General features: G+C 42.1%; 1 protein-coding gene across 1 annotated transcript in view; it reads left to right on the top strand.

Annotated features, from left to right (window-relative positions):
- Window positions 1-873: 873 nt before the first annotated feature.
- Window positions 874-15,676, top strand: part of LOC145993742 (nose resistant to fluoxetine protein 6-like) — a 50,102-nt gene continuing 35,299 nt past the window's right edge. The window contains exon 1 of the mRNA XM_083129493.1: window positions 874-1,195. Within this exon, the coding sequence (XP_082985619.1) occupies window positions 973-1,195 (223 nt within the window). The 5' untranslated portion in view covers window positions 874-972. The remainder of the gene's footprint in view (window positions 1,196-15,676) is intronic.

Below are 15,676 nucleotides of genomic sequence, written 5' to 3'. Positions count from 1 at the left end.
TGACTATATCATCTCAAATTTCGTCTTCCGGTGGAGGCACATAGTGCTTCGGATTCCACTCTAAACTGTAGTTCCAGTCCCGATTAGCCTTACTGTGCATAAAGTGGACTTAAAACACCAATTCAATCAATCAAATTTTGTCTTAATTGACAAAACCAGGATGGTCGTGCTCGGGATTCGAACCGACGACCTCCGGAATACGAGTCCTACAGGTAGGAAATTGTCGCAAATGGGGTCAGCGATATATGAATGACAATCACCAACTCCGACCAGTCCGTCAACGCATTCAATTCCTATATTTTTCCTTTCCTGAATCCACACGACTTCATCACCACCAATGCAGTTCGTAAACAGAGAGGGCCAATGCCTTACAACTTTCCAAAGACGAGACAGCGCGGTCGAGAAACGGATGACGGAGATAAATATTTCGTAATGTCTTTGTACTCAGAAAGGCGTATGCTGCCTTGTGCATACAGTGGACGCTCAGAAGGGTTGTGTAACGGAGCGACAGCCCTTGCTTGCATTCAGAACAATAAACAAAACAAGCTCAAACACCAATAACCTATATACGCTGATGGGCTATCTTGTGCGTAAATCTGACGCTGTTGTGGAATGGGTCTGAATTAAGATACAGATCTAATTGTTCAGATTGAGATGACCGAATCGGTGATTCACGTAACTGCTTTCTTTCTATTTCTTATGTTAATCGTAGCCAAGGTCACGCGCTTTCAACTGTGCACACACTTCTTCTTGGTAATGGTCTTCTGTTGGCGTTGAGCAGGAAATAGTGGAGGGGATGATAGGTGGGGGGGGGGATGGGAACAGAGTTCCCTAACCATCCGCGTGTTGTCTTTCGATAAGGCCTGTGTGTTTACGTGGTGTTATATAATCTCCCGCTGGCCTGGGTGGTGTGCTTAGACCATCTTCGGCTGTGTCGCTGAAAACATCTGACTGGTTGAGCTGTGCAAGTGTATGACCTTCGGTATGTTGGCCGTCGCGTTTGTGGTGCTGGTGGTCGGTGCGTGTGTTCGAACCGAGGAGTGCACCGGGAAGGAACTTTGCGGTGCGGATCCCGGAACCAACTGGAGGCGTGATGGTTCGCCGGAAACTCTTGGTGCGTGCTCGTCGGAACCAAGTCGAAGTGGATGCTGTACGGACAAGCTTCTGGTGCATGGAGCTGCGAGGTTGAATGGCAGTAAGTGTTCAAATTATTCTTCATGTTCGAATCATGGGTATGACTTAAGATGACCGGACCCCTGCTAATGACGAATCTGAAGTTAAAATTTGTCTGAAACGTCTAGAAATTGCAAAATAATTGCGAACCATTGACGTGTGGTTAGGTTAGGCAAACAGTTAAAATTTGGTGTCGTGATAGTATCAGGATTATATATATTTCCTTGTGAAACAAAAAAATTCGGTAAAATCGACCGTTACCATTCCGAAAACTAACGCCTTATTTCTGCTTATTTAGCAATTTCTAGAAGTTTCCGACAACTTTTAACTTCAGATTCGTGATTAGGAGAGCTCAATTAGTAAGTATTCCAAATATGAAGAATTCGGAGAGGGGTCCGGTCATCTTCAGTCGTTCCCAATTCGGTCCAGGAACCTGTTTCTCCGAATCAATTTAAATACGGTTGAAGAACCTTTGCTTCAATGATACAATACTTAACTTGGACCGAATTTAAATTGTGCGATAAGAAAGGTTCCAGTTCTGTTGTGGAACCCAATAAAACCCATTAGAATTTAAAGGTGCCTGGACCGAATTGAAATACTTTATAGATAAAAAGGGTTCTTTACGGTCCAGAACCCATTTACGATTGCTGATTGTCTCTCGTGGACCGGAATTGAATTTACGTATTTAAAATTACTGGACCTTTAACAACCCTTGTTAGAATAGTACAAGATACCTGGTGGTTCAGTTTCCACTTTAAACTGTAGGTCCAGTCCCGATTAGCCTATCTGTGCATAAAGTGCTCTTAGTAAAACTCAATATTATAAGACTTGGATACGTCATCGTGACAAGGGTTTGATTCCATGAATCACGTTATTTTACGTCGTTTTTCTGCCACTTTGACTAATCGCGACGATGATGATGAGTGATGCATGTAGAAATTGATGAAGGGCACTCAAAATGAACGGCCACCCGACGTCCCTGGCGTCATAGCGCGCTGTGCTAACGTCTTGGGTGAGTGCTCCCGAGGTTAAAAGACAAGATGTTGAGGGCTCGATTCCCACTGGGGGACACTTAAGTGATTCCGATCTTACTTTAAAAGTGTGCAGGAAGTAGCTTCCAAATCTTGTCATTGATTCTGAAATTCAATCATCCATACACCTTCTGTGTGGTGTTCTGCCGATATCCGTCGCGGAGTGGTTTTCACAGGGGTCCCGGGTTCAAATCTCGGCTTGGCATGATTGTTCTTTGTGGGTGTCCCTTCATCAATTTCATTATATCATCATTCATCTTCGCGATTTGCTAAAAGTGGCAGAACAGCGAAGTAAAACAAACTAAATCAATCAACGTGTCTGGTGTCTCTCGTTCGACAGTTTGGAAGTACTTTGGATCAAACTTCTCCCTGTATTTGTATTTTTCATTCTTTTACCACTTTTTGACTAATCGCGACGAAGAGGTTGAGTGATGATAAGATGAACTTGATGAAGGACACTCACAGTGACGTGCCCATGTCAGGATTCGAACCTGAGAAGTTCGGTGGCGAAGGTCGAAAGTTGATTGCTTATCGCACTCGCTCATCATTCCAGCCTCTGGTATCTTATTTATGCATAAGCAGCTATGGGGAAAAACTTTGCCAAAGCTTTGCATTCGTCGTGTGCAAACTGGCTGTGATTTCGGTCGCGTAAGAGTGTATGTGGTTAGCCGAGATTTGATCCTTGGCTCTTCAACTTTCTCCTTGTAGTTTTACTAATTTATGGTCCACAGAGAAATACCGTGCATCTCCTATAACAGTGTTGCTATTTCATTCTTTGAAATGTCCTCTATTTTAATATTGACAAATTTGAGATACATTGTTTTCTAGGATAACGTATAGAGGGCTGCTGGAATAGTTTCTGCAATCAATATGAAAAAAGACATGTGAAATTCTAGGAATGGCTATATTGTTTTTCAAAGTATTCACCCTTAATATGGAGACACTTTTGCATACGCTCAAACCAATTTTGAAAACATTTTTTCCACTCTGAAGCTGATACCTCAGAAACTGCTGTTCAGAATGCGTCAACAGCTGCTTCAGACGACACAAATCGCTCACCACGCATCTTATTTTTCATGTGTGGGGACAAAAAGAAGTCATTAGGTGATACATCAGGTGAGTACAGACAATGAGTCATTAATTCGACATTTTTACTGAGTGGGAACTGGCGTCCTTATTGTAAAACAAAAACATACGACATAACTCTTAATTTTTATAACCACTCTGTATTATAGCGCTTCGAGAGAGCAAATCATCTCTCGTCTGTAGGTGAACTTTTTTTTTGCCAGTGGTGGGGATCGAACCTACGATAGATTATTGATTTATTATACTGCACTAATTAACTATTTCGCGTAGGCGTCCAGAAGTTTTAGTAAATTACAAGTCGTCTGTCGCATATTCAATCACCATTATCGATAAAAACAAATTAATTGCCCTGAAGACGAGAGAAGATGTGTTCTCTTGCAAAACGTAGCCGTACAGTAGGTTCGACTAGAAGCACTATACAATGGATAATATCCAATTAATTTTGCAAACACTACAATAGATGGATATTCGAAAATTAGCATGCTGGTAGACTGTGCCAACCCTAGTAACAGGTCACCTTAGATCAAATTTCTAGATGGTTAAGTTATAAGATGGGGGGCAAAGTCCCCAATGACTACTATTCCACATTCTCCTCCAGGGGTCCCGAGTTTGATACCCGGTGGAGGCACATAGTGGTTCGGATCCCACTTTAAACTGTAGGTCCAGTCCCGATTAGCCTTACTGTGCACAAAGTGGACTTAAAATACCAAGTCAATCAATCAATCAATTCCTCCAGTGCAAAGAAACAGCAGAGACTATGACGGGAATACGTAAATATGAAGCCGGTCCCCGTGGCGGAGTGGTTAGCACATAGCGCTACGACGCGAGGGGTCCCTGGTTCGAATCCCGTCCTGGGCATGGATGTTTCGTCAATTTCATAATGTCATCACTCATCCCCAAATTAGCCAAAAGTGGCACAAAAAGCAAAGTAAAATAAAGGAAATCAATCAATCAATGAGGGATATGAACGAATCAAAAATGGAGGGGATAATGAGGACCATTACGGGGAGGGAAATGGCTGGAAGGGACGAAACTCAAAAATGGACCTGGGAACCTTCCTACATTACGTCTGGACAAAGAGGGCGAATAAGTTGAGGGACAGGATGAGTGAAAGTGCCTGAGAACGGTGTGCAGAAAGCTTCTTTTTGACATAATAAGTAGTGCTATAAGTGTAAACGTATGAGAGAAAAAGAGGTTGATAGATAGTAGTGGGAGAACCACCCACAATTAATATGAAAGGTAAAGTTGAACATGTGAGGACATATGGTTGGGGGGGAGAGGAAAATAGAAAAAAAATCATTGATGTATGGAAATGTGTGTACAGCCGCAAAGGCTCATACTGAAATAAACCTAGTATATTCTATTATATTCTACTTTTTAAGTGGTAACACCGTCGCCTTCGGAAACAGGTATTCTGGGTTCGATCTCCGTGAAGGCACATTGCACAATGTTCTTAGACCACTCGAAAGTGTAGGGAAAGTCCCGATGAACGTGAACATGCAGTAGACTTAAAAACAAAGTTTGACAAACTCTTTTGAGGTTCCTGGGTTCGAATCCAGGATAAGGCTGAACAGTTTCACCAGCTCATGATCACAGTCACGATTTATCTAATTCGCCGACCTCCGTGGTGGAGTGGTTAGCACCGTGCGTTTACGTCGTTACGGATCCCGGGTTTCAAATTGTTCCTGGGTGTCCTTTGTGGGTGTCATTTCATCATATCATCCTCATCGTCGCGATTAGCTGAAAATGGCAGGAAAGTGGATATCGGATGAAGATTGACGTAATTAAAATGCGCAGGACAACAGCCCTTTGAAGGTCCCTAAGCAGCTTTTCATTAGGGGGTCAATGCATCGAGTCCCAGCGCCCCTGTTTTTGCCTTTCTAAACCAGAATCTACCACAACCATAAGCGTGCGCAGACCCTCTGATTAAGGGGACAAAAGCCTTGATAAAATTTCAGTCGGAGAGAGAAAAACATCATGCCAACTCATTGTTTTATTGTAGTGATGTGTACTAAACATGGGCGAATATTGTGTGCACCCAGACCCACCAAAAATCACTCTAGTTGTGGCATATTTTCCTCATATTTTCCTCCTCTGTGGTTCAGACTGATTTACATGTAAATATGATTTCGTACACTCAGATCACTTAGTACTCCGGCAGCTTGTTTCTTTAGACAGCATATTTGCAGATGATGAAATTCAACCTACAATTGTATCAATATACGCTTCATAAAACACATTACTAACTTCGTTGATCCTGTACAGCAGATTCAAAACAACTACAAATGATTTCATTTTTAATGTGTGACCACTATATTCTGCGACCACATAGGTGGAACAAAACTAGGCTAACCAATGAAATGCATGAGTTTTAATAACAAGTAATTTGCTGGAGAACGAAGTCCAATTACATAGGAAATAAACCCGTCGTAGTTACTTCAAAATACTTAAATTTTTGAAGAGAATGATATTGTTTCATAACGGTACTAAGATTTCCATACACTAAATTTCTAAGAGAGAGTGTTAGGAATGGGCAAATGCCCCCTGTCCCCCCGTGCGCACCACATCTTTAAGAGTAGCTCCCCAATTGTTCTCAGAGCCTACCCGGTGACGTAGTAAATACGTCGTAGCCTCCTAATCAAGGTTCGATACCCGGTGGATCGTATCCCAGTCTAAAGTCTGGATCAAGTCCCGATTAGACTTTCTGTGCATAAAGTGCACTTAAAAACTCAAACTGAATTAATGACTACTGTTTATGACGTCGTTACTTTTCGCAGCCAACTCCTTAACAAACCGATGATGAATGCGCTTATATGAAAAAGCCTCAAAATATTTCCCTAGATTCGAATTTTTAGTTTATAGGCGGAACATAAGAAACTCTGGCGACAATGATTTCCTCAGTCACTCCACGTTCTTGATGGGAAGTTACCTTTAATCAATGCACGGAGCAAGAAGATAGAAAGCAAGAAGATAGAAGGAAGAGAGAAAGATAAAGATAACGAGAGGAAGGGAGAGAAATAGAACAAGAAGAAAAGAGAAATAAAACAAGAAGAAGAGAGAGAAATAGAACTATAGGAAGAGAGAGAAATAAAACAAGAAGAGAGAGAAATAGAACAAGAGAAAGGGAGAGATAGAACAAGAGGAAGAGAGAAATAGAACTATAGGAAGAGAGAGAAATATAACTATAGGAAGAGAGAGAAATAGAACCAGAGGAAGAGAGAGAAATAGAACTATAGGAAGAGAGAGAAATAGAACAAGTGGAAGATATAGAAAGAGAGCAAGGAGCAGAGAGAGACATATAGAGAGGAAGAGAGAGCTCTCCACAATCAAGAGAGAGAGAAGGGGGAGAGAAAGAGAAAGGAAATATAGAAGAGAGAAAGTGTAAGCGAGCGGGATGAGATAGATGGTAGAAATGGAGACAGGAGACATGACAGATAAACTTGTACATAATCCTGTTGACAAAGTGTTATCTTAAGTCTCAATCCCAGATGATTAGAGTGAAAAACTCATTTCAGTACAACGAAAAGTGTACACAATAACCAGAGAGGCAATAATCTTCCGAGTCATGCTCCACTATACACCACAAGAAATCATTTCATTGCCAAAGCCAGCTCCTCTGACCTCTACAATGCTCGAACCAGTTTCCCTTGACTCATGCTCTTGGCCTTTCTCACATTCCACGTGGAACTTGCATCAACAGTGTTGACGTAGAGCTCCAAAGACGTCCAGGGTTCGAATCTCTAACCAGTGGCGTGTTTATACTTTCATTTCATGAGTCGGCTAGCTATTAAGGATTCTATTCATTTTGCATAAGTCGAGTTTTGTTTGAAGTTCACTTTATGCACAGAGAGGCCAATCAGGACTGAACCTACGCCGGCCTCCTGTGGCAATGTGGTTAGCACATCGCGTTACGATACCAGGGGTCCCGGGGTCGAATCCCGGCCTGCGCATGGATGTTTGTGAGTGTTCATTCATAAATTTCATCACATCATCACCCGTCTTCGCAATTAGCCATAAGTGGCAGAAAAGCGAAGTAAAATAAACCAAAATAGGACTGGACCTACAGTTTAAAGTGGTATCCGAACCACTCAGGGTATCGAACCCAGGATAGTTTGGTTACAAGGCGACGACAATACCACTACGCCATCGGGGAGGTCCCCGTATTCTTAAGTCTAAATGCAAAGTAGGCTAAATTGCTATTTAGCGCCGCTTTTCTGTGCCTTTTGGCTATTCGCGACGATGAGAAGTGAGGATTTGATGAAATGGATGAAGGGACACAGAATAAAGCATCTTTGCCGCGTCTGCGACTCGAACACAGGAACTTTGGTTGCTAGATCGAGATGGATAATACATTCATGGGCACTTCTGGATTGTAACGGTTGTATTCATTTAAAGTAGAGTGGCTACAACTCAGATGTGCTCATGACTGTTTCACAAACTTCAGAAAATTTTATAAATTGATTGATCTGTTTTTTTAAAGTCCACTTTATGCACAGTAAGGCTAATCGGGACTGAACCTACAGTTTTAAAGTGTGATCCTAACCACTATGTGCTTCCACCGGGTAGAAAATCTTGTAAAGTTCATACTTTCGGGCTTAGGGACAGACCCTTTCCTGAGGGAGGGGGGGGGGTTCAATGGCCTCCCTTAGCATGGCTAGTAAAAAGCAAATGATATTATTTTTATTAAAAGTGTACAGTCAATTAGTTTTTGTAAGTTTATTATATATTTAGTAGGTCTTTCCGGCCCAAGAGGTCCCGGGTTCGATACCCGGTGGAGGCTCCTAGTGTTTCGGTTCCCACTTTAAACTGCAGGTCCAGTCCCGATTAGCCTTACTGTGCACAAACTATACTTGAAACACAAACTAAAACAATAGAAACATATATTATTTGTTACAAAAAGAAGTATATGCGCTTAATTTTTTATATCCACTTTGTATTATAGCTTTTTTATGTACCTTTAATCCTTCTCAATGTCCGGTCTGTCGGTCTGTGTAATTTGAAGTCAGGTTTAAGTACATTTTCGAAGGATTTTATGGTTGTTTATTAAAGGATCTGTTCAAGGCTATCCCAAATTATTAATCATCTTCCTAAGAACGAAGCTGACAATATGTGATTTATGGAGGACGATGAGGTCTCTCATTGGCGATTCGGCACTATCCCTGCCCCTGGGGGAGGGGTGTACGGGAGACGGATGCTCCCCCCCACCACTTCCGAGTAAAAAAAGCTGTGGGTTGAATTGACCTTTGCGAAATCATGATCCACGAGGCAAGGTATTGAAGGTCTTTCGTCCAAACAAAAACCTTTTCCAACGCTGGTAGAAATAAGACATCTTCAGGAAGTGTTGGTAAAAATTTCTTATTTCATTCTCTCCGGATTATTTTCGTGTCATTTCATACTGAGCTGCCATTAATATCTGTCAGTTTCGAGTTGCTGTTCGCTTTTCAAGGTTAACCGCGACGTTCAGATTGAATGATGATAATAATCGCAAATCAAGTTATACTCTGTCTCAGTTATGTCTGCAGCAAGCGAACGGATACAAGTCTCTGCACATGCAGTGGCGTGGCAGGGAATGAGATTGCGTGGAGGGGTGGAAAGCGACTGCAATTTCCAGCAGTGTACTGCTTCGCTCTGCCTACTCGATTCTTCCCCTTCTCTGCCGCTATGCGCAGCTTTGCTCCAAAGATAACCGGGACAGAGTATAGGCTTTATTAAAAAAAAATAGAAATATATTATTCTTTACCACAGTGGTTAGAGATTCGAACCCCGGACGTCTTTGAAGCTGTACGTCGAGGTGAGGCCCATGAAATTTACTACAGGCCTAAATGCAAGTTGATTTAGGAATTTGTTCCTCCTACATGTGAAATCTGATCAAGTAGAACACACACATGTACTATTAAAGCCTTCCCGCTCTATCCAGGTAAAGGCTGGGATGGTACCTCTAATGAAGTTCACGAAAGTTTCCTCGTCTTTTCTCTTTTATTACTCTCGTCCGATGGCATAGTGGTAACGTCGTCGCCCGGAAGTAAGTGGGGCCCTGGTTCGATACAAGTGGAGACACCTAGTGGATCGAATCTGACTTTTTCAGAAACAACAAAAACAAACTAATTAACAAGCACGAAACGAAGACAACAGTGAAAAGAATGCAAGCTGTACGATATTTCACTCTAAAAATTTTTGTCTGCGTAGAATTCCTTCTAGAATCTAACGGAATCTTCGTATGGTTTGCTTTAGCTGTTGTCTAGATACCTAATAGTTTCTAGACGCCACGAGCTGTTTCGTATGTAAACTCTCGGTCATGAAAATAGGCGGCTGGGCGGGATTGCAGTGGTGCCACATGTGGGAATAGCAAAGCGAGAGTGGTACAAAAGTCGCTGGTTCCCGCGCACTGTGTGGCAACGTCAACCGGGCCGCGTTGCCTAGTTCGAGCGTCAGACTGACCTCTCTCCGGGGCACTTTTGTATCATCCCTGACCTTTCGAGCAAAAATACTGTCAGTTTGCATCATATGGATTACAAAGACCAAATAGATTCTCTTATACCTAGAGAACAAAATACAGGAGAAAATCGACCAGAAATTCATATCAGTGACATGATGATGCTGATTCTGGAGTTGGCAACGTGATTTCTTATGAGTTGGCAACGTGATTTCTTATGAGTTGGTAATCTGATTTCTTATAGGTTGGCAACCTGATTTCTTAGTTGTAAATTTATTTCTATTCATAGCCTAAGACCACGTGACATAGTGAGATAGCCCAGATATTGGACTCTGTATACGCCACTGATGCTCTAGAATGGTCTAGAAGTAATTCTAAACACATTCCAGTTTGGAACATCGTGATGGGTTTTTGGAAACGGGGGAAATATTCTAGAAATTATATTGGCACAGGTTGATGGTCCAAGGGCGCGTTAAGGTGGAACGAAATAACAGCGTTAAGTCGTCATGACCAGTACTAAGTAATGTATCCCATCATTATAATGCATTGAAAGCAATAAGCTTCCACGCCGCTAAACAAACACAATGCGGGAATGCATTTGCATGCGGTAAACCTGTATCTTTACTCATGATTCCCTTGGCAACGTATTGCAAATATTCTTTCTAGCACGTCCTCGAGGTCAAGGTGACAGCGATTGCAGCGTAAGTGATCGGTAATGAAATGGAAACTGGTAGCGTAAATATTATTGCGACGAAATACGGTCGAACAAGGTCGAGTGGTTTGCATCTCCCGTAGGAAATAGGTTGAGGAGTTAGTTAATTCAGTGGAGTTGCAAACTCTGTTACTTTTTCTCTAGATTTAATAACCTTGTAGGTTCTTCGTCGACATTACACTAGAACGGAAAGTTTTGTTGCATTATTGTTAGAGTTTGTGTTTTTAGTATATTTGAAGTATAGGTAGCTTAATCGGGACCGGATGTACGTTCGTTACTTTGATTTTTGTTACTTGGCTTCGCTTTTAATCCACTTTTGGCTAATCGCGGAGATGTGTGTGAGTGATGAGTTGAGTTGATTTTGAGTTTGAAGTCAACTTTATACACAGGAGGGCTAATCGGGACTGGACGAACATTTTAATGTGGGTTCCGAACTACTTGTGCCTCGAACCAGGGACCCCTTGATTACAAGGCGAAGACGTTGCCCTTACGCCATCGGGGAGGCCCGGATGATTGATGATGCGATGAAATTGATGAAGGGACACTCACATAGGACACCCATGACCAGGCCAGGATTAAAACTCTAACCACTCCGCCACGGAGGTCGACTAAAAGCAGCTGATAGTATTATGACATCCGACATAAACATTTTTGCATGAATTCATGACGACAGCTCATGACTCGTCATAAATTCGTCCGAACTTATGAAATACAGCTCATGAGTCAATGACTCGACATAAACTGACTCGTGTGAATTGAACAAGGACAGGTTACAAGTCTATGACTGGACAAACTGATTAATTCTTGAAGCTTTCCTGTCGGCGAGTGATAAAGGAGGTTTTCTCGGGATGTCGACCAGGTGATTTAAATCGGTGATATCCTTAAAAAAAACTCTTTACTATAAACTCATTAGTCTGTGATGTCAGCAAATGCAGAACACGAGTCAAATAAAGGCTAATGTGGACTGGGCCTACAGTTTAAACTGGGATCCAAACCACTATGTGACTTCACCGCGTATCGAACCCGGGACCCCTCACGAGTCAGTGACTCGACACATGCCCACTCGTCTGACTTCAGTAAAGGCTGCTACGACGCCAGGGGTGCCGGGTTCGAATCCCGGCCTGGGCATGGCTGTTTGTGACCCCGGGACCCCTAGCGTCAACGCGCATTCTGTTAACCACTACGCCACGGAGATCGGTAAGATGAATGATGGTTAGATTAAATTGATGGACGGGCGTTCACAAAGAACATACATGCTCAGAACAGGACTGGAACCCGGGACATCTGTTGCGAGATCGAAATTGTATCACTTAACATGACCGGACACAGACTCCATGATTTGCTGTTGCAGGTGACGGCACAGACAAAAGGTAATATCAATAGGTTAACTGGGACACAATGCTTCTACAGATTGATGGGGTATATTTTACTTCACCTTTCTGCTACATTTGGCTAATAATCGCGAGATAAAGTGTGCTGTGTGGCTTTTGCGCACACAGCTGCAAAAATAGAAATATTTATGTAAACGTGTATTTCGGTGTACATGCTCTGTCTAGGTTGTTTTATGCTCGGCAGTCGGGGAAGCCAACAACGGTTGGGTTCCCTCAACGGCTTCCCCGTTTGAAAGGTAACAATAGGACCTTGCCTCGGTGGTTGGGGGGCGGGTCGTGTGTCGGAGGTATAAATACCGGTTCCGACTTGTTACGCTCTCTCATATATCTACGAAGCTTTGCATACTAGACGCAGCCGAGGTTTTACAAGTATACTTGGTTTTACCCTCGAGAGCTTCCCTTCTCTTTGTTCTCTTCCTAGTTTGTAGTTTTTCCAAACATCTTTTCTATTTTCTCCGCCTGGTAAAAATCTCTTTACAAGATTGAAACCAGATTTAAACAAATCCCGATGTCTTGTAGGTAGTTAGCACACTAGTGCATGCCGAGCATGAATGGAGGCTTCCCCAAGGGAGAAATCCGGCTTGACTGAATCTATTCTGAAGGGAAAACTGCGCCTAGGCAAAAGACCGAACATGGGGCTATGATGTACTCAAGAGTGCATCAACGTCTCAAGCGAGGTCTGCGCCTTTGGGGGCAGTCGCCAGTTGACTCTGGTCGGGGGCCACTCACCCCCGCGAGCCCTTTGGGTGGCGTGTTTTTTTACACGCTTTCTCATATCTTAGAATCCAAGGACCAATGTAGTGAAGCCGTTTTTTATTGATGCAAAGAAATACACACAGAGTGAGCGCTGTAGGTTTAGGGACCTCTGCGTGATAAACAGCGGGGACGAGTTAGCGCTATGGTAAATAGTGCGCTCGTAGAAAAAAAGTCCTGAGAAGTGCAATTCTCTGTGTTATGGGGCAAAAGACAACCGGGAGTAGTTGATATTGGATCTGTAATGGAGAAATGTATATATGGAGAAGGGCAGCGGTGTAAATAAAGGTTGTACATAAAGAGAAATACGTGAGACGTCATTTCTTGTCAACAGAGTGACATTTCTTGTCAAAAAGTGACACACAAAAACAGCCGACAGAGCGCTGCAACTCCAAGACTCCCAGGTTCGAATCCTGGCCTGGCATTCTTTGGGAGAGTCCCTTCATCACTTTCAGCTAATCATCACTCACCGTCACGATTAGCCAAAAGTTGTCACGTACACAAACTGCATTGCTATTCTTTGAAATAAAGGACCATAAATGGCAGCATGCAAAAGGAACAACGGTTATATGAGGTGATGCATAAAGCAGTTTAGAAAGTGGGTAAGAGATGGCACCACCCAGGAGAACTTATACGATTGTAAATAGAGACAACGGAAAAAGCAGATATGATGAAATAGTGATTGTATATATTAATACTAATTATGAGGAAATAAATAAATAAATTGAACATTATAATGGGATATAAATAAGGAGAAAAGGGGAATTATCATTCAGTAATGGCATAAGTGATTAATATACAAAAGTAAAGAAGTCGAATTGTAATTTCGATTTTGTGTCTATTACAGTTCCCACGAACTGAGAGTTTCGTGCGGCTTTTGGGTTGTTTCCCCCAGGTGTAGCGCCATTTCACGGCAGCACCCAAGCACATTTGGAAGCGAATACACTGTAGCTCCAAGTTAAGGTTAGCGCCGGTTAGGCGGCGATCTTTAACTAACCCTTTTCTCTTTGTCTGGGAGATCGATTTTATATTTCTGTCAATTTGGATAAAATCGATATAGAAAAGAAAGAAGGAAAAATACACAATATGCCTTAATTACAAGAAGAAGCAGCAGCATTAGTAATTATAAGAAGAAGAATAATTGATTACAAGAAGAAGAAGCCTTATTAATTGCAGGGAGAAGGCACCTTAATAATTATAAGAAGGAGATGCAATATTAAATATAAGAAGAAGATGTTATAATTGATTATAAGAAGAAGATGCTATATTGATTATAAGAAGAAGATGCCATATTAATTAAGAGGCTATAAGAAGAAGATGCAATATTGATTATAAGAAGAAGATGCCATATTAATTAAGAGGCTATAAGAAGAAGATGCCATAAGAAGAAGAGGCCATATTGAGTACAAGAAGAAGCAGCTCAAAGAAGATTAGCTACAATAGAAGAATAATACTGTATAAAGGGATTTACAAAGATATTAATATTTGTATATAATTATTCAAGAATATAGTACGAATTGTACCCTCCGTAGTGGGTTAAATCTGTTGTTTCCTTTCATATATTCTTAGCGTTAGTAACCTTGGTCTGTACCCAGAGGTATCTCATTGTCTCTCCCCTGTGCTAAGCTGGTAGATGCTTACGTGAGAGGACGTGGCAAAGTGATAGAAATGCGACGCCAAATAACAAGGATCAAATCAACACACAAAAAAAGACCCAGATTCGAACCCGGCTGTGATAACCACTCCGCCACAGATATCGGCAATACTTGGGGTGTAAGGGGTGCTCCTTCCACGTAGTGCACCCAATAGTCAACCTCGCTTCCACGTACACCCTGGACTGCAGACTAACGAGGCTCTGGCGACTGGCCCCATGGCCAGTATCATTTCGTTTGTGTTGTCCTGTGTTTTGTCCTTATGCGTGCTGAGTGCTCCTATACAGCCTCAGCTTTTAACGAAAGTCAGAGTATTTTATGATTTTAGTTATGCAACGTTAGAGTTGTTATGTGTAACGATAAGGGGCTGGACCCCGTATAATGTGACGGGTGCAAAATAGCCTTAGTGCTGACGCACCCAAAATTTTAAATTCCAAATTGAAATTCAAAATCGGCAATACTTCTATAGCGAAATTTTGGCCCGATGTAAACTCATTTCTCGCCATTTCCCGCTACCATTTGACTAGAAAATATTAATAATACGAGGTTAACATTCTCCACAAATATTCAGCGATATGTACTTTGTCCTTACCTTGTAGCAAAATTGCAATTTACTTCCTTAGAACGTCCCTAGGCAAAAAACACGGAAGTGACTGGTCACTGTACCTTCAATGGGCCCGACATAAAAGAGAAGCAACATTCAAAGGAAATAAAAGCGGCGAGGAAGAGAGCTACAGGCCTCAACCTTGAAGGTCACATTAATTACCTTCGAATACAAATTCTGTTTCTCTCGCAACGTGACGCATCCGAAATCCGTAGAATAGACAACATTCAATTACTTTGCTTGGGTGGAACGAATATAATTTAAGGTGCAGAGTCAGAATATTTGATCGCTGTTTTTAGGTTAGGTTGATTAGTGTTGCATAAGCTTAGATTGCCATAATTCTCTTTTCTTTGTGTTTTTACTTTTATTCTTCCGTTTTTTTTCATTTTTTAAATTTTTAAGTTAGCTTATATCCGCTTCTGGATCCGGACTCCGTGACGGAGTGGTCATCACATCGCGTTGCAAGGACAGCGCGTCTCGGGTTCCAATACCTATCTGGGCATGGGTGTTATTTCTGTGTTCCTTCATCATATCATCATTCATCTTCATCTTCGTGATTAGCCAAAAGTGGCAGAAATGCAAAGTAAAATAAACCAAATCAATGATTAAAATCAATATCAGATTCTGGGGTTTTCAAGGGGTGGTTCTTGATTGATTTGCTTTATTTTACTTGTGCGACTTTTGGGTAATTTGCGAAGATGGGGATGAGTGATGATATGATGAAATTGATGAATGGACACTCACAAACATCCATGCCCAGGCCGGGATTCGAACTCGGGACCCCTGGCGTCGTATCGCGATGTGCTAACCACTCCGCCACGGGGGCCGGCTCAAGGGATGT

This window comes from Lepisma saccharinum, chromosome 10 (genome assembly GCF_977018435.1).
Source record: "Lepisma saccharinum chromosome 10, izLepSacc3.1, whole genome shotgun sequence".
Lineage (NCBI taxonomy): Eukaryota > Metazoa > Arthropoda > Insecta > Zygentoma > Lepismatidae > Lepisma > Lepisma saccharinum.
Note: the sequence above shows the minus strand (reverse complement) of the source record. Positions and strands in the feature narration are given on the sequence as shown.